General features: G+C 38.1%; 1 protein-coding gene across 2 annotated transcripts in view; it reads right to left on the bottom strand.

The window, feature by feature from the left end:
• CEP112 (centrosomal protein 112) overlaps nucleotides 1-24,431 on the bottom strand; it is a 3,283,222-nt gene that overhangs the window by 2,050,548 nt on the left and 1,208,243 nt on the right. For both annotated transcript variants that reach the window (XM_044085107.1, XM_044085108.1), the window contains exon 13: nucleotides 11,197-11,351. In XM_044085107.1, the coding sequence (XP_043941042.1) occupies nucleotides 11,197-11,351 (155 nt within the window). The remainder of the gene's footprint in view (nucleotides 1-11,196; nucleotides 11,352-24,431) is intronic.

Here is a 24,431-nt window from a genome sequence, read left to right as displayed (position 1 = left end):
AAGATTGTCAACACAAACACCACACCTACACAACACACATCCACATATGTGGAGATCCTCAACAAAAACATACCCAAACAAAAGAGACCTCCGAGGCAAAAACACATGCAAATTCCACTGCTCATCACACCACACACCATGCAGAGTCCGCACACCTGTGACTCACAGTCACTAAGGCCTAAACTTAAACCCAACATATTAGTCATAGGACAGGCTCCGATCTAACTTGAACCACTCACTGCAGTTTATTGTAAAGTGCTTTTCGTCAAAACTAATGGAAAACTTCATCAGACAACAAGGTACAACAAAGCACTCCTTTTAAAACTAAAAGGGTGGCAACATTAACAATCAACTCATTACCCTAATTACTCAAAGAATCAATCAATTAGAAAACATAAAAATCCCGTTACAGACTTGACACTCAACAAAAATTCTGAATAGGAAATGTTAAACCAAAATTATACTTTTCTTACTAAAGTAGCAATCTTATTAAAGCAGCAATCTTATTAAAAATACCCATATATACTACTGTATATAACAATAATGAATAAATAAATAAATAAGTAAACACTTTAAAATGGACATTGTGTTCCTGTGCAAAACAAGGCAAAAATTACCAAACAACTGTAACTGCCTAAAAACTAAGTGTGTCAAAGAAAAGGTGAAGAGAAAGTGTCCACCTAAAACATCTTGATGAAAAAAATGTATGTGTGTGTACGTGTATGTTAAATGTACAAGAAACTGTCAGTAAGTATAATACATTACGATACACATTTCAACTAACGGAGATGACTAATAAGATAAACAGTATTGTTAAGAATAATTAAAACAGTGTTGTTAAAAATGGTTTTCTTATAAAAAACAAGTCACCTAAGTAAATTTCTTAATTTAAGGATGCATGCTAAAGAAGTGACTTCATTTAAGCCAGGCAGAGTATATGAATTTAACCTAAGTTGCCAAACCAATTCATGTTTCTCCAATATCAATTGGTATGGTCCACTCTTTCCATCTAAAGCTACATGGTCTATAACTTTGAACAGAAATGAATGAGAGGGGTGCTCACTACAGTGTCTAGCCAGAGTGTTAGTGGTGCTTTTTTTCTTAATGTGGTAAACATGTTCGTAAATCCTACCCTTTAGCTTCCTGTCCGTTTTTCCTACGTAAAATGCTGAACACATCTGACAGGAAGCTAAGTACACCACAGTTTTGGAATTACAGTTGTACCTACCTCTGGCTTTATATTCATGCTGGTTTACTGTGAAACGAAACCCTGTAGCAATGTACCTACAATAGTTACACGCTTCACATTTATAAGTTCCTCCGGTCCTAAGAGGCTTTGGACTATTGTTTTCTATAATGTTTTTCAGGTTTCTACCCTTCTTAAAAATAGTGACTGGGTAGTTACCTAATTTCTATATTGTGTCCCTCTCAAAGGTCAATAAAAAACAATTCCTTTTGAAAATGTTCTTAATTAAGTTTGCCTCCAAACAAAAGGGTGTAATGAAACTCCTCTTAAAACTCACTATTTCCTTAACCATGGAACATTTCTCTGGTGGAATAACGCTAGTCTTAGTTAGGGCCAAACCATCTGACCTTTCTCCCACGTTCAAATCTGTTACCTCAGTAATACATTCCCTCTTAGTGAGAATTGGACTGAAAGAACCTGCCAACCTTTTGAAGCAGACTTCACTTACTAGCTTATCAATCATCGTCCTTGGGTAACCTCGACTCATGAACATATGTTTCAACAAGGTACATTCATCTTCAAAGGAAGTACCTTCAGTTGTCATCCTGGCAGCTCTTACCAGCTGTCCTTTGAGGACAGACCTTTTCTGATGGAACGGGTGACAAATGGAATAGTGCAACAATGTGTTTGAGTACGTAGGCTTTCTGTATATTTTAGCCAAGTACCCTTCACCTACAGGATCCCTCTTTAATTCAACATCTAAATAGTTAATGATGTTCTCTCCATAGGTGAAGGTGAATTTCAAAAAAGGTGTACTATTGTTCAAAGTTTCCACAAATAGTCGTGCGTCATCTGCACTCCCCTCATACATAATAAAAATATAATTCAGAAACCTGTTGTAAAGTTTTACCTTCTCGTAAATGTTCTTCTTGAAAATAAACTCACTTTCCCATTGAGCTAGGAACAGGTTGGCATAGCTCGCCCCACATGACGAACCCATAGCTACACCTACCACTTGTTTGTATGTGCTGTAATTAAAACTAACAAAGTTGTTGTTTAAGATAATATCTAGTAACTCCTGGATTAACCTTATCTCATTACTCTCAGCCTCATAAAATAACAATTTCTTGGTAATGTATTCAATTCCTACCTCACGAGGGATAGAAAAGTAAAGATCAACAACATCTATTGTTAAGAAAAAAATGTTCTTATAATAAACAAAATTCTCTAAACTTTTCAAAAAGGCCCAGGAATCTTTGCAAATTTGTTCTTCTCTGGCTACATACTTTTTTAACAAGTGGTCTACATATTTAGAATATGCATAAGTAATGGATGACCTTGCATTCACTAAAGCTCTCATCGGGGGATCATTGACATTTTTATGGAGCTTAGGTAATCCAAACAGGTTTGGTATTCTTGGTTTCAAAATCACCAAACAATTGTACACCTCAACACTGATCAAACCTTCAATCAGTAAGTCTCTAAAAAAGGAAAAAAAAACTCTGTTGTGTGCAGTGTTCATTTCATTGAAACTAGATTTTACATAAATCTCACTGTCAAACACTCCCAACATTCTAGTCTCATAGTCATCATTGTTCATAATCACCAGTCCACCGCCTTTGTCTGGTTTCAAAATTCGGACTGGTAAAGGTTTAATGGAGCAGAGGGCTTCAGCCTTGTTTTTTGGTAATGTTCACCGTGTCATGTTTCTTAACACCCTTATGTAAGTTTCTTAAATCGAACTCACACATAACTTCAAACAAAGATAAGGAAGGACAAATAGGTGGGTTGTAAGTACTAGCCACCCTTAAAGGACCAACATCGACAACTTTGTCACCAAATATTAGAGCCAAGTTCAGCTTCCGAATGTAAAGTTTTAAGTCTATCAGAAGCCCTGCCAAATTAAAATGGTCAGCTGGTACAAAAGTCAACCCCTTACTGAAAAGCTCACACAGTTCAAGGTCGAAGGTAAAACAAGAAAAATTGTACACTTTAAAGTCACCACTTCGGTTCAACAACACAACTGGATCACTGGTTACCTGTTGAATTTGTGATTCTCTTTTCTGCCCCTCATGTTGTACCTATTTGTCCTTCCTTATCTTTGTTTGAACATATGTGCGAGTTTGATTTAAGAAACTTACATAAGGGTGTTAAGAAACATGACACGGTGAACATTACCAAAAACGAGGCTGAAGCCCTCCACTCCGTTAAATCTTTACCAGTCCGAATTTTGAAACCAGACAAAAGCGGTGGGCTGGTGATTATGAACAATGATGACTATGAGACTAGAATGTTGCGAGTGTTGGACAGTGAGATTTATGTAAAATCTAGTTTCAATGAAATGAACACTGCAACAACAGAGTTTTTTCCTTTTTTGGAGACTTACTGATTGAAGGTTTGATCAGTGTTGAGGTGTACAATTATTTAGTGATTTTGAAACCAAGAATACCAAACCTGTTTCAATTACCTAAGCTCCATAAAAATGTCAATGATCCCCCGATGAGCGCTTTAGTGAATGCAAGGTCGTCCATTACTTATGCATGTTCTAAATATGTAGACCATTTGTTAAAAAAGTATGTAGCCAGAGAAGAACAAATTTGCAAAGACTCCTGGGTCTTTTTGAAAAGTTTAGAGAATTTTGTTTATCATAAGAACATTTTTTTCTTAACAATAGATGTTGTTGATCTTTACTTTTCTATCCCTCATGAGGTAGGAATTGAATACATAACCAAGAAATTGTTATTTTATGAGGTTGAGAGTAATGAGATAAGGTTAATCCAGGAGTTACTAGATATTATATTAAACAACAACTTTGTTAGTTTTAATGACAGCACATACAAATAAGTGGTAGGTGTAGCTATGGGTTCGCCATGTGGGGCGAGCTACGCGAACCTGTTCCTAGCTCAATGGGAAAGTGAGTTTATTTTCAAGAAGAACATTTACGAGATGGTAAAACTTTACAACAGGTTTCTGGATGATATTTTTATCATGTATGAGGGGAGTGCGGATGACGCACGACTATTTGTGGAAACTTTGAACAATAGTACACCTTTTTGGAAACTCACCTTCACCTATGGAGAGAACATCATTAACTATTTAGATGTAGAATTAAAGAGTGATCTTGTAGGTGAAGGGTACTTGGCTAAAATATACAGAAAGCCTACGTACTCGAACACATTGTTGCACTATTCCAGTTGTCACCCGTTCCATCAGAAAAGGTCTGTCCTCAAAGGACAGCTGGTAAGAGCTGCCAGGATGACAACTGATGAATGTACCTTGTTGAAACATATGTTCATGAGTCAAGGTTACCCAAGGACGATGATTGATGAGCTAGTAAGTGAAGTCCGCTTCAAAAGGTTGGCAGGTTCTTTCAGTCCAATTCTCACTAAGAGGGAACATATTACTGAGGTAACAGATTTGAACGTGGGAGAAAGGTCGGATGGTTTGGCCCTAACTAAGACTAGCGTTATTCCACCAGAGAAATGTTTCACAGTTAAGGAAATAGTGAGTTTTAAGAGGAGTTTCATTACACCCTTTTGTTTGGAGGCAAACTTAATTAAGAACATTTTCAAAAGGAATTGTTTTTTATTGACCTTTGAGAGGGACACAATAGAGAAATTAGGTGATTACCCGGTCATTCTTTTTAAGAAGGGTAGAAACCTGAAAAACATTATAGAAAACAATAGTCCGAAGCCTCTTAGGACCGAAAGAACTTATAAATGTGAAGCGTGTAACTACTGTAGGTACATTGCTACAGGGTTTCGTTTCACAGTAAACCAGTATGAATATAAAGCCAGAGGTAGATACAACTGTAATTCCAAATCTGTGGTGTACTTAGCTTCCTGTCAGATGTGTTCAGCATTTTACTTAGGAAAAACGGACAGGAAGCTAAAGGATAGGATTTACGAACATGTTTACCACATTAAGAAAAAAAAGCACCACTAACGCTCTGGCTAGACACTGTAGTGAGTACCCCTCTCATTCATTTCTGTTCAAAGTTATAGACCAGGTAGCTTTAAATGGAAAGGATGGACCTTACCAATTGATATTGGAGAAACATGAATTGGTTTGGCAACTTAGGTTAAATTCATATACACTACCTGGCTTAAATGAAGTCACTTCTTTAGCATGCATCCTTAAGTTAAGAAGTTTACTTAGGTGACTTGTTTTTTTATAAGAAAAATCGTTTTTAACAACACTGTTTTAATTGTTCTTAACAATACTGTTTATCTTATTAGTCATCTATGTTCGTTGAAATGTGTATCGTAATGTATTATACTTACTGACAGTTTCTTGTACATTTAACATACACATACACACACACATTTTTTTCGTCAAGATGTTTTAGGTGGACACTTTCTCTTCACCTTTTCTATGACACACTTAGTCTTTTAGGCAGTTACAGTTGTTTGGTAATTTTTGCCTTGTTTTGCACAGGAACACAATGTCCATTTTAAAGTGTTTACTTATTTACTTATTTATTTATTTATTCATTATTGTTATATACAGTAGTATATATGGATATTTTTTAATAAGATTGCTGCTTTAATAAGATTGCTACTATAGTAAGAAAAGTATAATTTTGGTTTAACATTTTCTATTCAGAATTTATGTTGAGTGTCATGTCTGTAACAGGATTTTTATGTTTTCTAATTGATTGATTCTTTGAGTAATTAGGGTAATGAGTTGATTGTTAATGTTGCCGCCCTTTTAGTTTTAAAAGGAGTGCTTTGTTGTACCTTGTTGTCTGAAGAAGTTTTCCATTAGCGTTGATGAAAAGCACTTTACAATAAACTGCAGTGAGTGGTTCAAGTTAGATCGGGGCCTATGTTTTGTTTCATTTTCTCAAGTTTCTTTGTCGTTTTTCTGGGTTTACATATTAGTCATAGGAGACTGTATTGTGAGACACAGAGATGTGGCCCTCACCAGGATGGACAAGGAGAAAGTCACAGTTAGTTGTTTGTCAGATGCCAGAACCCACCATATCACCCATGCACTCAAGTCTGTCAACAAGTACTGTTATGACTCTGTCATAGCCCATGTCGGTGTGAGTGACTTGAGATGTACCTCCCTGGACTATATGAAGGGAGACATGATCGAGCTCACTGAATATGTGTCCCAGGCAGGTATGTTCCAAGCCTTAAGCAGCATTCTACCATCACCCAGAATGATGCCTCAATACAAACAAAAACAATTGGCTTAGTTTCTGGTGTCATTCTAAGGGGTTCCAGTACCTTACAGCCTGGGAAGACATGATCGACAGACCATGATGCTTTGCCACAGATGGCCTGCATTTGTCTCCCTTGGGCTTCAGGCTTCTGGCAAAGGCTACTGTCTCCCCATAGTACGTTTTTTAAGCAATGCCATGAGGTCAAAACTACCAAAATGAAAATTTCATCAAAATGCAAACTAAAGGTCATGCTGCTAAACGCTAGGAGTCTAAACATGCAACTGCATTTATTGGCAGCATTCTTAACCCTGGAAGATGCTGACATTTGTGCAGTCACAGAAACCTGGTTCAAAGCTGTGGACAGCACCCTAGCCATACCAGGTTACACATCCTGTCATATATTCAGATCCCAAAATGTGGGCAGCAAAGGAAAAGGAGGTGGAGTTGCAATATATATTTAAGACATCCACATCTCCAGGCTAGTCAAACAGTATAACATATAGGAGACACTCCAGGTGCAGTAAACCATTGACAAGACCCCTTTTCCAATCATAGCTAGCTACAGGCTCCCAGACTTTGACTCAAGATGCCCACTCCACCTATCTGGACCTCTTCGAATCTATCAAGATTCAGCCCTTTAGCCTGATCCTGTGTGACTTTAACTATCCAAGCATAGATTGGAATCACTACTCATGCCAAAACACAAATGCCCAGAGATTCCTTGATTTCGTCAATGTGAATGCCTTGGACCAGCTTGGACTTGGTATTAACCAACATGAGTAGCCACTGCAGTATCCCTACAGTGTCATCCTCCCTGATAACATCTGACCACAAAGCAGTCACTTTTGAAGTCGCCATCTCTGCAACCCTCCCCAAGCTAGGGTCAAACAAAAAAACTTCTCCAAAGCTGATTACAACCTCCTGAGGGAAGGTATAAACAGTTTCACAGCCCCCTCCCCACCATAGGAACTGGTGCACATGTCCAAAGCTACACCAAAGTACTATATGATCATTTACACAGCTGCATGAAATCAGGAATACCAGACAGAACAAAATCATTCTCCTCAAGGAAGAATAAACCTAGCTGGTGGACATCTGCAATAAATAAACTCTATAATAAAAGGAAAAAAAATGCTGTCCAGGACTAAGAAGGAGCAGGTGCCTAGATGGAAACAATCTCTCCTTAGCCTGAACAAGCAAATAAGAGCACTAGTGAAATCCTCCAAAGAAATCTTCGAGTCCAAACTGGCCACATCTAATCATAAGGCATTCTTCAGATATGTCTGCAATCTCAAAGGAAGCACTTAGATCTGCTCAGAGCTGGTGGTCAGAGACACCACATACACAAACACCACATACAGCCAAACTGCTGGCAGACAGATTCAGTGAAAACTTCACCCCTCTGTCCCCCCATCAGTAAATCGCGACATCCCCAGCACCTGCTCCCCTCTGCTTATCTCTAGTGAGCAAGTCACCACTGCCCTGTCAAAAGCAAAATATACAGCCTCCATGGGACCCGATAACATCCCAGGCTGCATCCTACATGATCTTAGACAGTAACTTGCAGCATCATTAGCCATCCTATTCAACCAAAGCCTGAGTACCGGCTTCATTCCAGCCGAGAAGAGGGCAGCCACTGCCATCCCTTTACACAAAGGTGGAGCATCCAATGATCCAGGAAATTACAGACCCATCAGCCTAACTAGCCTGATCTACAAGGCCATGGAATGGATTACCATGGACCTCATTAACTAGGACATTGGCAAAGTCCAAACACCTGATCCCACACAGTTTGTGGTTTTGTCAAGGGGAGGTCATGCCTGTTAAACTTGGCCGACTTCTTTGAGACAGTCACCAAAGCCATGGACGAGGGGAAAGCAGTGCACACCGCCTACCTTGATCTAGCCAAAGTCTTCAATGCTATTCCCCACTCGGACATAATAGATAAACTCTCTCAACTAGGCATCAATCCATATGTTACCAGATGGGTAGCAAACTGGCTCACTGATATAACCCACCTAGTCAAAATAGGGGAAGCCACCTCAAGCAGAATATCCATACCGTAATGAACAGTGTACCCCAGGGATCAGTCTTGGGGCCTCTGTTGTTTGCGATATACTTTTCTGAGATACAGGCCAAAACCAGTGAGCTATGGCTGATCAAGTTTGCAGATGACTGTAAGCTGTGCTCTGTCATCAATTCCCCTAGTAATGTGGACATCCTCCAAGAGGGTCTCACCCAAACAAATGACTTGTGGCAGAAACATGGCCTCAAACTGAATGCCAAAAAAATGCATCATCATTCCATTTAGGGAGAGTGACGTTCCCACAAACTATCACATTAATAACAAGGTCCTAAGCATGCAATCAGTCCTGAGGGACTTGAGCACCCAGGTTGATAGCAAACTGACTTTTGACTACCATATTGCCTCCATTATATGGAAAGCTTTCTCCATGGCCCACCTCTTTAGTAAGGGTATCTCATCCAGGGACAAGGAGGTCATAACATCCCTGTAGTTTTCCCTTATAAGACCCATTGTTGAGTACAATGCCCTTTTCAGTATGTACCTCACAAAGCACATGCAGCAGCTAGAAAGACCACAGAGGTTACTCACCAGGATAATCCAGGGCCACAAACATCTACCCTACACAGATAGGCTAAAAGCCCTGTCCCTCTACTCAGTCTCATACAGACTCCTCAAAGGTGAGCTCTGTGTGGCATACAAAGCAATCTCAGACCCTGCCATGATGGGGCTGCTGCATATCCACAAGTCAAATTCAACTCGAGTAACACACAAGCACGTCTTCAACATGGTCTGTGACATCAATAGGACATGTTGGCAGGACAGATTTGTGTCCCAGAGACTCCCCCTTCAGTGGAATAGTCTCCCTCCCCACGTCAAGCTTAGTACCTTAACACTTTTTAAGTGCAACCTGGATAACTAGATGGGGAACGAAGAATACACCCCTGGGATTGTACCTCTGTCCCTGCTGGACAGGGTCATTGGGTGCTGATGCATCGGAACATGGGCTAAATTCTTGGCTAGGCTTGTAAGGGCCTCAAGGCCAATACCCTAGTAACTTCCTATGATCCTAAGAAACAGTGGGAGGATATATGTACGGCTTCCAAATAATTAACAAAGTCTAGAAGATTTCAAATTTTTGCTTGTAAGTGTTTGCATAGGTATTTTTATACCCCAAGTAGACTCCAAAAAAATTTTCCTCAGGTAGATTGCAAATGTTGGAGGTGTGATGGGGAAAAAAAGAAGTAATTAGAAAACATTTTTTGGGACTGTAATGAGTTGGCAGATTTTAAAAATTCCTTGCAGACTACTTTGTCAGAAATATTGGGTGAGCAAATTGGTGTAACTAAGGAAATTATTTTATGAGTTGTGATACAGAATCAGAATTTCCTAGACATAGTAAGGCCTGGCAATTTTAATTCTGGTAGCTGCCTAAAAAAGCATTTACTAGAAAATGGAAATTAAAATGTAACCCAACTGTACTAGAAGTAGTGACTACAGTGGCAGAGATAAAAGAACTGGAAGTGGTATCTTTATTAAAGAGTAAGTGGAAATCACATAAAAAATGGCAAATGTGGGAACAATGCATGCACAATAATGTTTTAGAGGAAGAATGAGGTTTAAGGGAAGGCAGGAATTGAATGAGCTAAGTAATGTTTGACTGACAATGACAGCATATAAAATTACATGTGATGAGTAATGTCTGTAACTGAAAATATGTCGGCATGGTTTGCTTTCATTTATATAAATGCACGATTGCCTATATCATAAGTGATAATTTAATACAGATATTTATTGTTTTTAAAAAAAGACTAAGGGTATACTGACAAACTGAAAGAAATATGGTGTATATCCTTTGAGTTCATATATAAGCCTTCCCACTGACATTAACAGATTTTTACATGATTTATATACTTATACTGGATGTCCTACAACTTAATGCATCTTCAGAACTGACCACACCCAAGGCATTTGGAATCCTTTGCTGTAAATATTTGTTCACAGCTAAAATATATAAACTGTCAGTGATATTTGTGGTTCTAAGACAAATAAAAATTATGCCTCCAGTAGAATATTTTCATTTAACCCCCCAAAATCCAGAGGACCCTAACCAAACACATACAGGTGATAAGGTAACCGTGAGACTTTGAATCACTGAATGTTAAGTATTCCTTGGAATTTTCTCTTGTAAATCCATGAAGAGTGTATGCTGGTAGGACAACCTCTGGTGTAATATGAATCATATTTATACTTCAACATGATCTTTTGTTCTATTGTAGCAGCTGATCTATATTGCATACCTCACCTGGTCCACGCTGTAGAGGGATTAGATTTAGGGGGTAGTGTTGAATTATACATGCGTTTTAATAATCTAAGACAGAGAGAGTACTGCTAATGCTAAAGTATCCTATTGGTAAAGAAAATAAAGAACCCCTTGAAACACAACCCAAATAAGTAACTTCTTCAATCTCAGAATGTAAATAAATGTAAATAATACGATTCAAGATTGGTTTGTCCTATGCATACCTCTGTTCCCTGGCATCAACATTAAATGTTTTAAAGCATATAGGAAAGACCTAACATTATTGCTTTTTAGCATATAAGACAATCACTAATATATATATATATATATATATATATATATATATATATATATATATATATAAAACAATAACAATAATAATAATAATATGGAAAATGTGCCTTTGCTATATTAGATTTAGAGAGGTGGAAAATAATTTAATAAAGAAAGAAAAGCAGTTTACTCTGAAAAGTACATTTCTAATATAATATAGCAGTCTGTTTCATAAAAAATACCTTGTCTTTATGTCCATTAACTCAGTATGTGTTGACTGGTAGAGCTTGTCAAGGTCTGCCTTTTCCTGAGACAATTTTTGTCGTAGCAAACTACTGTTCTCTGCTTCTACACTTAGCTGCTGGACACGGGATTCGAGCTCTTTAACCATCTGGTTCTAAATAAATAAAAGATCAATAGATAAACAGAGAATGAAGCTATTAGAGTAAATGTTTATCTTAAATTGCATTTATTAATCATTTGATAGAACTGGCAACTTAAAATGCTTATCAAAGATTAACAGTTATTTTATAATGCATATGCACCTCAGTTATTTGCTTTCCTGAGTGTGTGTTCTGCTGTAACACAAGCTTTATTCCAATGCAGTCAATGCATAAGTGCATACTGACAAAATAAACTATTTCCTGTCATTCCACTTTATGTTAGTATGACATTATTTCCATAAGGCTAGCTTAGGCAATAGCATACAACTTAATAAGGGTACATAGTGTGTGCACATTTCCAAATAAAGCAGTGCCTCTCTCGACCCACTGAAGTCACAGGATATGATATCCTTTACTGTAAAAGCACAATCACAGAAGAACTTACACATTAAAAAGCATGTTTCCAGTAGCACCCTCTAACTTAACTGGTTTTCCTTAATTTTATAGGACAACATGCAATGACATATTGTAAATTTGAGGGCTGAGTTCCATTTTGGGTATTACATTCTTTAAAACTAATTGTGGACATCTGCCATTTGACTCTCAGAAGCAAAGATATGATGCCAAATCCTTTAGTACACAGCCTTCACTTCTCCTTTCTACCTACAAACACTGAGCTCTCCCACAAAATTCAGCCATTTCCAAATCAAGGTCGCCTGAATTTGGTAGGAATCAAATGACCAAATGAAAAATATTTCAGGTTTTATTTATTTTTCTTGATATATTTCAAGAGTCCATTTTTTAGAAAAAGTACACACTTTGGATAAAGACAAGGCTAAAGTAGAGGAGAATAAATCTCCAAACGATGTCCATCTTAAAGAAATGACAGAGAAGTCCTCAAGCCTTGTAATAATAATATTCTCATAACAACTAGCAAAAATGAAGCATTGTAATTAAATATTCAGATTTATAACATGACCAATGAGCTCATGATAAGAGCGCAGCAAGTTAAACAGCTGACGGGATTTCTCAATGTAACTGACAACTCACAGTGCCTTGTTTTATTTCCATAGTTACTTGGACAGAAATTCTGACAAGACAGTTGAATGGGCTGACAGTTCACTTAAGTCTTCTTTCTTATTTGTCTTTTTTGTTGACATGATTATTACTAAAAGAGATAACTTCAGTTAAGCTGTGTTTGCTCTGAAGTCTTTTTCTCTGAATTTAGCTATTTGTGCTTACAAGTCACATCTGTCTCCAACAGAGATCTGGTGAACAGCCTATAACTGTATTAAACAACTCAGACTTGACTACTCAGTTGAAATCCATTAATCTACATACTATTTTATCTATTTTAAACATCTTCCTTAATACAACTTGTCATAGATTTACAGGACACTAAACTCAAAGGCGTTGAATCTAGTTTATAGTGTCAAAAAGAAAATAAAATGAGATGCAAATCAGGTCAAGGCATTATATTCTTCACTTTTAGGTATTCCAGAACATTGGAACCCTGTTCAGAAATCAGAGGTTTCTCATTAAATATATTCCTTAATCATATTTTCAAAAATATTCTCTTTCTCAACTGGACATTATCAATCATGTTTGTCCCTCCCAGAACTGGTTCTAGTAGGACTCTCACTGTTAAATTTCTTCCACTGAAGAACATGACTCTTTAAAAGGAATATAATGTCCCCCCCAGGCCTCCACTGAAAAGGGGCCTCTGTGCCCAACTGGACTTCCCTAGTCAACAAATGTAAAATAATATAATATAATATAATATAATATAATATAATATAATATAATATAATATAATATAATATAATATAATATAATCAGTATCTAATTCTGATTTATGAGCAAAAATGTATTGACAGATGTTTGCCTCTTTTGTGGCAGCTTCGACCATTGCCTGCAGCTTATGTGTAGATTGGACCATTGTTATATTTCCTTTTGGGGCATTATTTACTACTTTCATTGATCCTTTTCCCCTGCTTTGGTGGGTATCATCCTCATCATTCTGTTTTATAACCCTCTCACAAGAGTTTTTTAGCGTTTTATTTTTTTTTTTTTTTACTTTGACTGGAGAGTATTAACCCTTGGTTTCACAGACTGGTTTTGTGGGAACTGGAGTTCATGTACATGTGGTATGGTGGGGGTCTATAGTGCATATTTTCTTTGTAGGGTAAAAATAAATTAACTATATTTAAGTGTTATGGACAAAGGTTGTATACTTTCTTCCACAGAACAGCTTCTATAATACTTTTCTATAATTAAGTAAGCAAAAAGTTGTATTCATTGCAGTGGCAATAAATAACTAACTTAAAATAATTATGACCTTACTGAAACTGTACAATAATTTACCTTCCACCACTGAATTTATAATAGTTATAACTTTTTTTTTGGTTGGGGGTGTCATTAAAATTGCAAAATAAGGCTAGAATCTGCTGATTCAGTTAATGAGTTTGTAATGAGTTTGTAACAGGATTATGAATTGCGTTAGGATGGCTTATTTGTGAGACTATTTAAGGCTAGTTTCTGCTAAGTTATTTAGTTCTAATGAAGTCTGATATTAGGGGATGAAAGTGCTTGACTTGCTATATATTTTTTATTTATTTTTATTAACTCATTACATCTGAGTGAGGCCTCCAGGTGCATCTGCAGTTAACTTCTACTGATGCCTCTAGGCTTCAAATATTGCTTATTCATATTTGTATCAATAATTCCAAAATTATAATATGTACAAGGTTTTAAAAGATTTAATCTTAAAGATTACACAATGGCAAATTCAACTGCATTAATATTTGACCACTGTCTAGTGCAGGTAAATAGATATTAACTGTTGTTTCATGATATTAATTTATATAGATATCATTTTCAAGTTTTTCTAAATATCTCACCAACCAAGTAACACAAGCAGAACTCCTTAGCCTCATATGAAAGTTCTCAGCTTGATGAATAAAATGCTGTTGACTGTGTGAGTGGTTGTTGAGATATTGTAAGTTGTTTACAAAATATTACAAATATAATAGTTACTGGGTTTACTGTGACTTATAAAATTCGGTTTAAGACCTAGAACCGAAAGAATACTACCACTATAAAAATAGTTTGTGCTGAAGAGTTTGCCATTTGTACTTCTTTCATAAACCCTATGGTTCCAGAGGTATGAACATCTGTTTGATATGTGAGGACATAATTTGATGCTGTCAAAAGATTTAGGCTCCGCCCATTGGAAGTTACATTGCAAACATCCTAATCTCCATTGGATTGAATGATTTAAAGTTTGATTTGGTTTATATAAAGCCAGGTTGTCTGTGTGCCTCTCACAGTGTTGTTCTTTAGTTTTTGTTCTGCGAGTGATAGCGGTTTGACTAGAGTCTGCTGTCCATACATTGGAATGCTCTGCAGGTTCTCTACTTGATTGAAAAGGGTACCCGAGAGGTTTTCACTATTTAAAGCCATCGCCTCCTGAAAGACTTGTATACATCTACATGTTTGTATTTCACTGTGTCAAGGTACTTGTCTTAACAATGCAGTCATTACTGTCTTCTGACAAGATTTTGTTTTCCTACATTTTTCTATGCAAATGAAAGCATGTTAGTGTGGTAAAGAAAACCAAGAGAAGCTATATCTTGTATCATGTGTGACTACTCACCTCTCAGTGTTGTTCTGCAGCCAGGTGAACAGTTATATAGCTTCCAAGTAAGAACATTTCACGTCAGTTATACAATGAAGGCTTTATGTACTTTTTTGGTTAAAACTGTAGTGTCTCAGGTCTATGCGCACTGAATTTACAAAAGTTTCACTATCTTACATTCAATGAGGAACACAACGTTTTGTATTAAAATCTACTATAAAAAAATCACTTGTCATTTAACTAGCATTTCATTAAACATTGCAAAACATCTAAGACACACTAAACTGCATTACAAAGTTGCAACGTTGAAGATAACTTCAGGCACTCATAAAAAAGACCCTCTGCACCCTGATAAGGGGGCTATGCAATTGGCTAGCCAACAGATCCCAAGTTGTGAAAGTTGCTGGTACACAAGGGATCAGAGCTAGGCATGCTTTTGTTTGGCATTAATTTCGCAGACATTTAAGCCAAATTTCCAGAGGTGTGGTTAACCAAGTTTGCTAATGACTGCAAGCTGGGCACTATTATTCACTCATCTACAGGTACTAAACTGCTTCAAAGGCTGGAATATGTGCATAGCTGGACTACTGAAAACAGTCTCATGCTAAATATAAAAAAGGATAGAAAATAAATATTTGCAAAAAAGATGTTCCCACCTCATATGTTATAACTCATACTCTTCTTTAAACAAATATAGTTGTGATAATATGAGGGAGTGCCATCTGTGGCAGGGAGAGTAGGGCAGTGCATGTGTAACAGTTAGCTGGAGTTATGTAAAGAATTTTATGTCATTTGACTATCACACTGATTTGTACAGATGCTTATGTTAAAAATATATTTGTACAGTTGCTTGTGTCAAAAATGCATCAACAATTGATCCTGCTGGACAGAAAAGAGATATACATGTATGTCAGACAGTATTATTTCTGGAAGGGAAGAGGATAATCTCAATCCAGCTAATTTTGAAAAAAAAAGGTTGAAAATTAAATGGGGTAGCTTAGGCCATAATGATTTTATCATACAGCCAGAGACAAACTTGTCTGGGAAAACTAGGACTAATAATCTTGCCATATTGTCCTTAGCGGTGAACTAATTGCTACCCTGGAAGGGTGGATGTTTTTGAAACTGTTTTACAGCTTTCAGATGCTGCAACAGATCTTAGTAAGGTTCTGGGTGTGTACTGTATCAGAGTCAGGTGAGAAGATGTGATGTCATTCTATACCCAGCAGTGAAATGATTCTCTAGATATTACTGAGAGAGATGACAGAACTCTCGCAACAGCACTTTTTGTTTTTTGGAACCTGACAGGACAAATCTCTCTCAGATATCTCACACAACCTCACACCTCATCTTGCCTTGCTGTAGTAAGCAACTCAACACTCATCATCTTGTCTTACTGTAGTACCTCAACTAGGGAACAGTGATTCTTTACTCAGTCAAGAAAATATAGTGAGATTAGTTAAGTATTGTTTTTCTGCATCTGTGTGAATCTATCCAACTGTGTTATGTTTTACATCACTTGTGAATGAAACTCTGGTGTTTATTTGCAACTAGATATTCAGTATTCTCATGTTTTCTATTTTATTATTTAAGAGGTAAGAGTACTTATGCTTATTTTAGTGGCACTGTGGCCACTCATGAAAGCCTCGCTGCACTGGTCAAACTCTACCATTTGTATTAGTATTAATTTTACTCAGTATAATTGGGTACCCTTGTAGCTGACTAGTGGCAGCATAATTACATTATAATCTGGGCAGAGGGGGCACAGCTGGTAAATCTGTGTCAGCCTTTCCCAGGAGTGTGGGTATATTTGTGTGTGTGTTTGTGTGTGAGTCAGTATGGAGTCTTAATTGGGGTGCAGAGAAAGAGAGAGAGAGAGAGTTCAGCCTCAGATCTGGAGTGTGCTCTCTATGTGCTCATGTGGTCTTAAGTAACATTGTGCTTGGTGCAGAGAGCTGCATCTGAAAATACTGTGTGTATCCATTTTTGTTCCTAGCGTAGCTCTTACCAGTGTCAGTGGTGAGGATTGAGGCTCCTTGATTAGTGGCCCAGAGTAGGCACCATCAAAATAGTCATAAGAGACCCGTGTACTTATTTTCTCTCTCTCGATCATCATGTTTTCACCACAGTTAGGAAACCCTTCTATCTGGACCAGTTAGCAGTTCAGATGTCTACCATACTCCTGCTATTTCCTGAAGGAACTTTAACTGTGCTTGGCTTCTACAAGACATCATTACAGCTCAGATCCTAAGCATCTTCTATCTCTCTCAAGGCAGGAAAGCAGCTTTGGGAACTCAATCACAAACTGGGTCTGACATGGAACCTGCTAACTAATGCCATAGTACTACGCCTTCCCCACATGCCAGTGGGCCAGTCACTCTGTCAGTCTCCTAATGTCACTTCAGAAAGTGATGATACAGTTTCCTTCAATCTTCTAAATTATCTACCATAAAGACCATTCAACAACAATCAATAAAATGGATGCTCCAGTCACATCTGAGACAATACTGAGATAAAAAAGGAGGAGAACAAGATAAGTGTTAAATGAGTCAAGGAACTCTAAGAGTATAACACCTACACACCTTCCTATTCCCAGTTCAGCTCAGAGATACTGTTTAACAATGAAAATATTTGTGTCAGCTCTATACAAGAAACAAAGAGCAAGATAAGTATCTCTTGGGATATCATTTCTGTTCCACAACTGATCACCTAGGCATATTACTTATTTCATGATTTTTGTAAAAGAAGAGAAAAGGGTAATGAATCTGAAGTGAGTCATTTCTACTCAAGTCCTTTGTCACCATGTCAGAAAGGAATAAAATCCAGAAGACTCAAAGTTACCTAGTGGGTTTGTATGCTAGAGGGACTGTTAGTGAAGGAGAAGTTTATGGCTGATATCAATTTTCCTACTCTGGGGGAGTGCCAGTCTGCTGCAATGCTGATACCTTTTGGAGGAGTAGGTACACAAGCAGAGCAGGCAGTGGTATAGACTAAGGTGCTTGCTTGGGCTTGCTAAGCTTTTTGTGCTAGCTTTCATGGGACATGTGTGTAGGTCCATGCATGTGTCAGAGAAAATTACAGCAAGCCATCTGGTTAATGTGGTTGTGTAAGTCAGCTGTGGGAGATAGTTAATGTTATTCTAGAAAAAATGCCTTAAGACTGCCATTAGTGACATGATCCAGGGGAGGAAGCATAGCGATTCCAGGTAGTTTAGTGGTCTGTAGATAATTAGGGTCCTCTCTTAAAAGCAGGAAGGCCTAATTAAAGAGAATTAAGCTATATCCAAATACACCTGTAGTGACAAGATCATGAGTTAGAACCGCAGCTGTTGGCAAAATCTTTTGGTTAACTCCAGATTATAACATTAGTGGCTACTATCACTGCAAGAGCTTCAGAGCTATAACCAGCAAGTATCAGACATGGTTAAGGCCTTTATAAATGGTCAGTATTAACAATGGATGCAGAGGGCTCAGTACAATGACTGACTTAATGGTTCATCCAAGGATGTCAGGCATGGGCACAACAGACAGAAGGTAAGGAGACCTGCACCAAGGTTTAAGACACACAGATGTGATTCTGCACCAAATGTCATTGCTCATTCCACTGTTCTGAACTGATTTCTACTTCCTCACCAGTCTGACTGCCATGTTGGTCTCCACTTGTGCATGAATATGAGAATAAACATGTCACTTACCTGTTAGCACTCAGTTATGAGAGTAAGGACTAGGATTCAGCCACGTGGGTTAGCAAGGACACATTGTTCCTTTCTTTTGTTTGCTGACTTCATCCCAACAGTTATGGCAATCAGCCACAATCAGGAAATCTAGTAGTGCCATTGGGAAAACTTAGTCTACTCATCCTGTCAAAAAAATGCACGAAGCCACCTAACTGAGAATCAAATAACTGGGTGGCAGTTCGTGCAGAGGATTACAGCTCTGCACTGTTAATGAGCTACTTTCTCTTGTCATGGGTATAGGGTTTGATTCTTTCCATCTCCATTTACCTACTTGATTATGAGCATGTCACTTAATCAGACAGTACTCCAGGTCACCCTTGAAGAAAGGCATTTTGTCCAGTGAGCTTTCATTTTAATGAACAGATTGATTTAAAAAAGGATCTATTCAGCTACACCACTACTCTTAAAGTTTAAATCTTAAATGTCCGTATACAAATCGGTTCTTCATCTCTGCAGTGAACTCTTTGATGATTGGTTGGTTTATTTAATTATTTTTATTTGTTAAACCAGGGTAGAAAGCAAATTAAAGTAGGTCATTTTCAAGTATAGATCACAGAGCATATAAAAATGCATGATGAACAAAAACTACATAGAATAGTGAATTAATAAAATGCAAAAAAAGAAGAGAAATACAAGTATTACAGACATAGTATTAATCATTGCATGTTTTCTGTAAACAAATTTATCTACAGTATTCCCAGTGTACATAGAAGGTGAAGTGGGTCAAAAGTGAACAGGCAGAGTGAGTAGAACATGCCCGGAATTCTAGGAGTTATTTAGTGAGGAACAATGAGGAGAGCAATACAGGGGGTTGGAAATTAGTAGCCAACTATGGATTTAAGCCACAGAGTATCTCCAGCAAAAGTGCAGAGAAGTAATAATAACAGTCTTTCATCTTATGTAACTCTGCCATTCCTAAAACATGCACAAGTGGCGTCTTTGAAAAGGACTTTTTTTATTTGAATACCAAAATGAGGAAGATGGAGACAGATTTAAATTTTCCTTGTCATCTTTTTAAAATGTGGAGCCTAATATAGAAAAAGTACAGTTGTGTACACTTACCATAAATGTAGATGTTCGAGTGTACTCACTGTTGCAGTCATTACATTTGGGTTATCTGCTTGCAGTAGCCCAGAGTCGGCCTGATTAACAAAGTCTTGGGTCCTGCGTTGGTTGCTGTCCCTTCTTCCATAATGTCAGGTTGTCAGGGGTATAAAACAAGCAGCCAAAGCCATTACATCAGTTTTTCTTGCCCCAGATGTCAGTTGCCCCCCTAATGGGAAGCAATTAAAACTATAAATACAAGGATATACCTCTAACAAAAAAGCAAATACACCAAAAAGCTTTTGAGCATAGTAAGGGAAAGTAGAGGTATAGCCAAAAGAAGAAAGGGGGCTGGAGGGAGGGTAACCAGGACTGCAACAGTGAATACACTCGAACATCTACATTTATGGTAAGTGTACACAACTGTACTATGTTCTTCGTGTTTCACTGTTGCAGTCATTACAATTGGGTAGATGCCCAAAGCTAAGGTTGGGAGGAGGAATTTAAATAGAATTAGGACCAGCTATAAGGCCCTGCAAGACTGCAGTGGCAAAGCCAGCTCTGGATTTAGAGAAAACTGGCAAATGATAATGCTTGGTGAAAGTATGTACAGAACTCCAGGTAGCACTTCTAGGATGTCCCTGGTAGGGACACCTCTGAAAAAAGCTGTAGAGGTAGATGCAGCCCTGGTTGAATGGGGTCTGATGCCCTGTGGGATTGGATTTCCATAGTGCTTATAGCAGAAATGAATGCAGCTGCCTATCCATTTTGAAATGGTTTGCTTTGAAATAGCTTTCCCCACTGTCCCTGCAGCAAATGCACCATCAGTTGTTCAGATTTCCTTTGAGGTTTAGTCCTGTCCAAGTAGAATCTAAGTTGTCTGTGCACATCTAAGGAGTGCAGCACCCATTCCCCTTTGTTCTGTGGGTTAGGAAAGAAGGTAGGCAAATGAATGGACTGATTAAGAGCCACACTGGATACCACCTTGGGCATGAAGGAGGGATTGGTTCTGAGGGATACCCTGTCCACATGAAAAATGATGAAAGGCTCCACTGCCAAAAGGGCCTGTAATTCAGATACCCTTCCTGCTGCAGTGATTTCTAAAAGGAAAGCTGTTTTCCAAGAAAGGAATTTTAAATCTGCAGTAGCAGCTGGCTCGAAAGGAGGAAGAGCGAGTTTCTCCAAGACAAAGTTAAGGTCCCAGGCTGGAGTTGGAGCTCTCCTGGGTGGCCTTAAATTTTTGGCCCCTTTAAGGAACTGCTTGAGCAGTGGGTGTGAGAAGAGGGGAGGTTCTGTGTTATAATGAGCTGAAATGGCTGAGGCATGAATTTTGATGGAGGAAAAGGAAGCATCTCAGTCAAGTATTGTAGAATCTGAGGTAAACTGGGCGCTGCTGCGCTCATCCCTTGAGACTGGTTTCAGGCACAGAATCTTTTCCATTTTGCAGCATAAGATTTTCTAGTACTAGGCCTCCTTGCTTCTAAAATGATATCCATTGCTGATTTACTGAGGGATGGTAATGGAAAGATTAAGTAATTAGCCAGGCTGCTAGGTTCAGGGTTTGCAGCTGAGGGTGCAGAATCTGGTTCTCCTGCTGAGACAACAGGGAAGGAGTCTGAGGCAGGTGCCATGGGGCCAAGCATGACAAACTGCGCAAGAAGGGGTACCAATGTTGGCGTGGCCAGTCTGGTGCAATTAAAATCGTCCTTGGCTTGTCCTGTTTGATCTTTAGTAGTACTTTGGAGAGCAGAGGCAGAGGAGGAAAGGCATAAACTGATAGGTTTTTCCAGCTGAAGGACAGAGCATCCACTTTCCAAGCTAGCTTGTGGGGAATCCTTGTGCAAAATTTGCCCAATTGATGATTCTGGGGGGAGGCAAGCAGGTCTGTATCTGGGCTCCCCCATTTGCTTGTCAACATGTTGAAAATCCTTGGTTCCAGTTTCCACTCGTGTGGGTCCATGAGGTTTCTGCTTAGTCCATCTGCCAGTGTATTTAGTTTTCCTGGCAGGAATTGAGCTTGTAGATTCACTTGGTAGCTCAAGGCTGTGTTCCACAATGCCATGGCTAGTAGTCTGTTGAGGGGGTAAGAATGTGTACCCCTGCTAGAAAAATATATAATAGTAATATGCATGCTTAGTGCATTTGAGGTTTAAAAGGGTTAGTACATTTATTCTGTTCACACTGCATGAATCTGCACAGCTATTAGAAACTTAACAAGAGACATTTTATTTCTGCTAATGTCATGAAACTTAACAAAAGAGATATTTAATTTCTGCTTATGCCATTAGAAAATATGCAGCTGCTAGAAGCTTTGATAAAGACAACAATAGATACTTGAAAGTATAAACCATAGTCAGCATTAATTGTACCAAAGCTAGAAATGTACCTTGAATCTAGACAAAATGTAACACATGTATTAGAACTGTACAATTGAAGAATTGAAAAGTTAAGGTGGGCTAAAATAAGCCCAAGGCCAGGTTGTTTTTCTCAAAATGTTTTTGCAAGACAGCAAATAATCTGACCATGTCAGCAATAAGTCTGGTAACATTTTCTGTGAAACATACATAAAGCTGTGTCCAACTATGTCAGCAATAGAATAGTAACATTTTCTGTATGACATGAAGAGAACTGTATAAGAATAATATACTGATCACCAAAAAGCCAGACAAATCCTGTACCTACATGCTTTGTCTCCTTGCTGCAAGTAATAAAGGGTGCCTTGTTTAAACCTAACGTGCATTGGTCTATGAAGTTTTTTCCTTTTACAGATTGGTCCTTCGAACCGGAAACCTCTCTTCACCTCGGATCAGACGGCCAGGTGGTTGAAACTGTACGGGGAAGAAACAAAATTGGTTCTTCTTATATGGAAAGTCCTCTGACTGAATTGTCGTTCAAAAGAGGCCAGCCGCTTTCTGATCCGTGACTGAAGGACGGGTCTCCGCGAATTGGTGATCAATCATGTAGGCTCAGGTAAGGTGAATCTACTTTTTTCTGTTTTAGATCAGGGACTAGATGTGTATTGTTTTTGTCAAATTGTATTTTTGCAAGTCAGGGACAAAAAAGATTACTGTCTTGTCATAGATCAGGAGAAACAAAATAAGTAGGCAGTCATTCTGAAGAGACTACAACAAAATCCATGGTACCACGTTAAAAATTAAGAGAAGTTACGTAATGATTAAAGGGTAAAACAAAATGGGTAATAATTGCACAAAAAGACCCCAAAACCCGCCGTTAACGGAAGATGCAAAATATATGCAGTCACAGCATGCCGACAATATTAGATATTATTCAAAATGGGTTAATAAATACGAATTTGATGGAAAATTTGAAAAATCCTCGCTTATCAAACTTATCAAACAGCTCAAAAACGATTCCAAGGGTCGGGTAAAAAAGCAACATCGATTAGGAATTCCTCAGGCACACAGGTGGCTGAAGGAAGTAAACCATTGGGAACAAAAAAAACAAAGATTCAAAAGCAATGTTTTTAGATAAAGAAGATAACAACTTAGTAATAGCATCAGCACCTCCACCTCCCTTACTAAGATATGAAGCAAGTGAACAGATTAGTCCACCCCACTATATCCTGTGGTCACTAAAGATAGAGATATTGTGAAATTAAAACTGACTAAAATTAGAGATCCCATCGGGACCAGGTCCCGAACAAAGGCAGGTAATTCAGAAGAAGGTATTGAGTTATGGCAAATAGTTAAGAATTCACGATCTATAGGTGAAAAAGAAGAAATATGCCCGCTTATAGAAGTACCCAATCCTCAGGCAGGTCAAGACAGTCAGGACCCAACTATCTTAGTGTATAGACCTTGGACTCCAGAAGATATCCAGAAAGCCATTGAGGGAATTCCCCATCCAAAGATTAATTTTAGAAAATTCTCAGAAGATTTACAAGGAATGAGGTTGAGTTATAACCTGAACGGAAAAGAAATAGAAAAAGTAGTTAGACAAATTGTAGGGCCAAATTGGTACATGATTAGTGGGAACTGGAATCCCCGTGATGCTGCACAAAGACCCCTCCCACATAGCAGCGCAGAATTAGACACCAGAGAAAAAGGTCTCTGAAAAATGGAAATCTAGGGCATACTGGACTTGCATTAATCAATGCATCCAACAAGAAGGTGAAACAATTAATCAGTATTATGCCAGATTGTTAAAATGTTTTAATAACCACTGTGGAATGCAGGTTCCTGAAGATCAAACACAAGATTCCCCATATGAACAGCAGTTAAAAAATGCATTTTTAAAAGGCAGTAGCATGCCTATAAGCAGTTTTATTACAAAACACATGGTAGACCATCGTACAAGCAGGTTACAATCATGACTTGAATATGCTAGGCATGCTGAAAGGCATTTTAATAGCAGAAAGAAAAAAAAAGCTCAAGTATTTTCTGTAGAAAATGAAGCAGAAGTTTATGCAGTACAGTCTGGGAAAAAGGGCAAAAAAAACGTGCAGGGAAACAAACAATCTGATCAGCGATCAGAGGACTTTAAAGGGCGAAAAAAAAAGGGAGAATGTTTTAAATGCGGTAAAAAGGGACATTTGGCAAAGGATTTCAAGAAAAACAAGAAGGCAACAATGGAAGACAAGGAGGGTGGGACTGACTATATGGTAGTCAAGAATTACTAGAAGGGGCTAGTGAAGAAAGGACAAATCAAATTGTGATA

The sequence above is a fragment of the Protopterus annectens genome, chromosome 10.part0 (assembly GCF_019279795.1).
Source record: "Protopterus annectens isolate FY-2018-M chromosome 10.part0, PAN1.0, whole genome shotgun sequence".
NCBI classification, from domain to species: Eukaryota; Metazoa; Chordata; order Ceratodontiformes; family Protopteridae; genus Protopterus; species Protopterus annectens.
The sequence above is the reverse complement of the archived record's forward strand: the minus strand, read 5'-3'. Positions and strand labels throughout refer to the sequence as shown.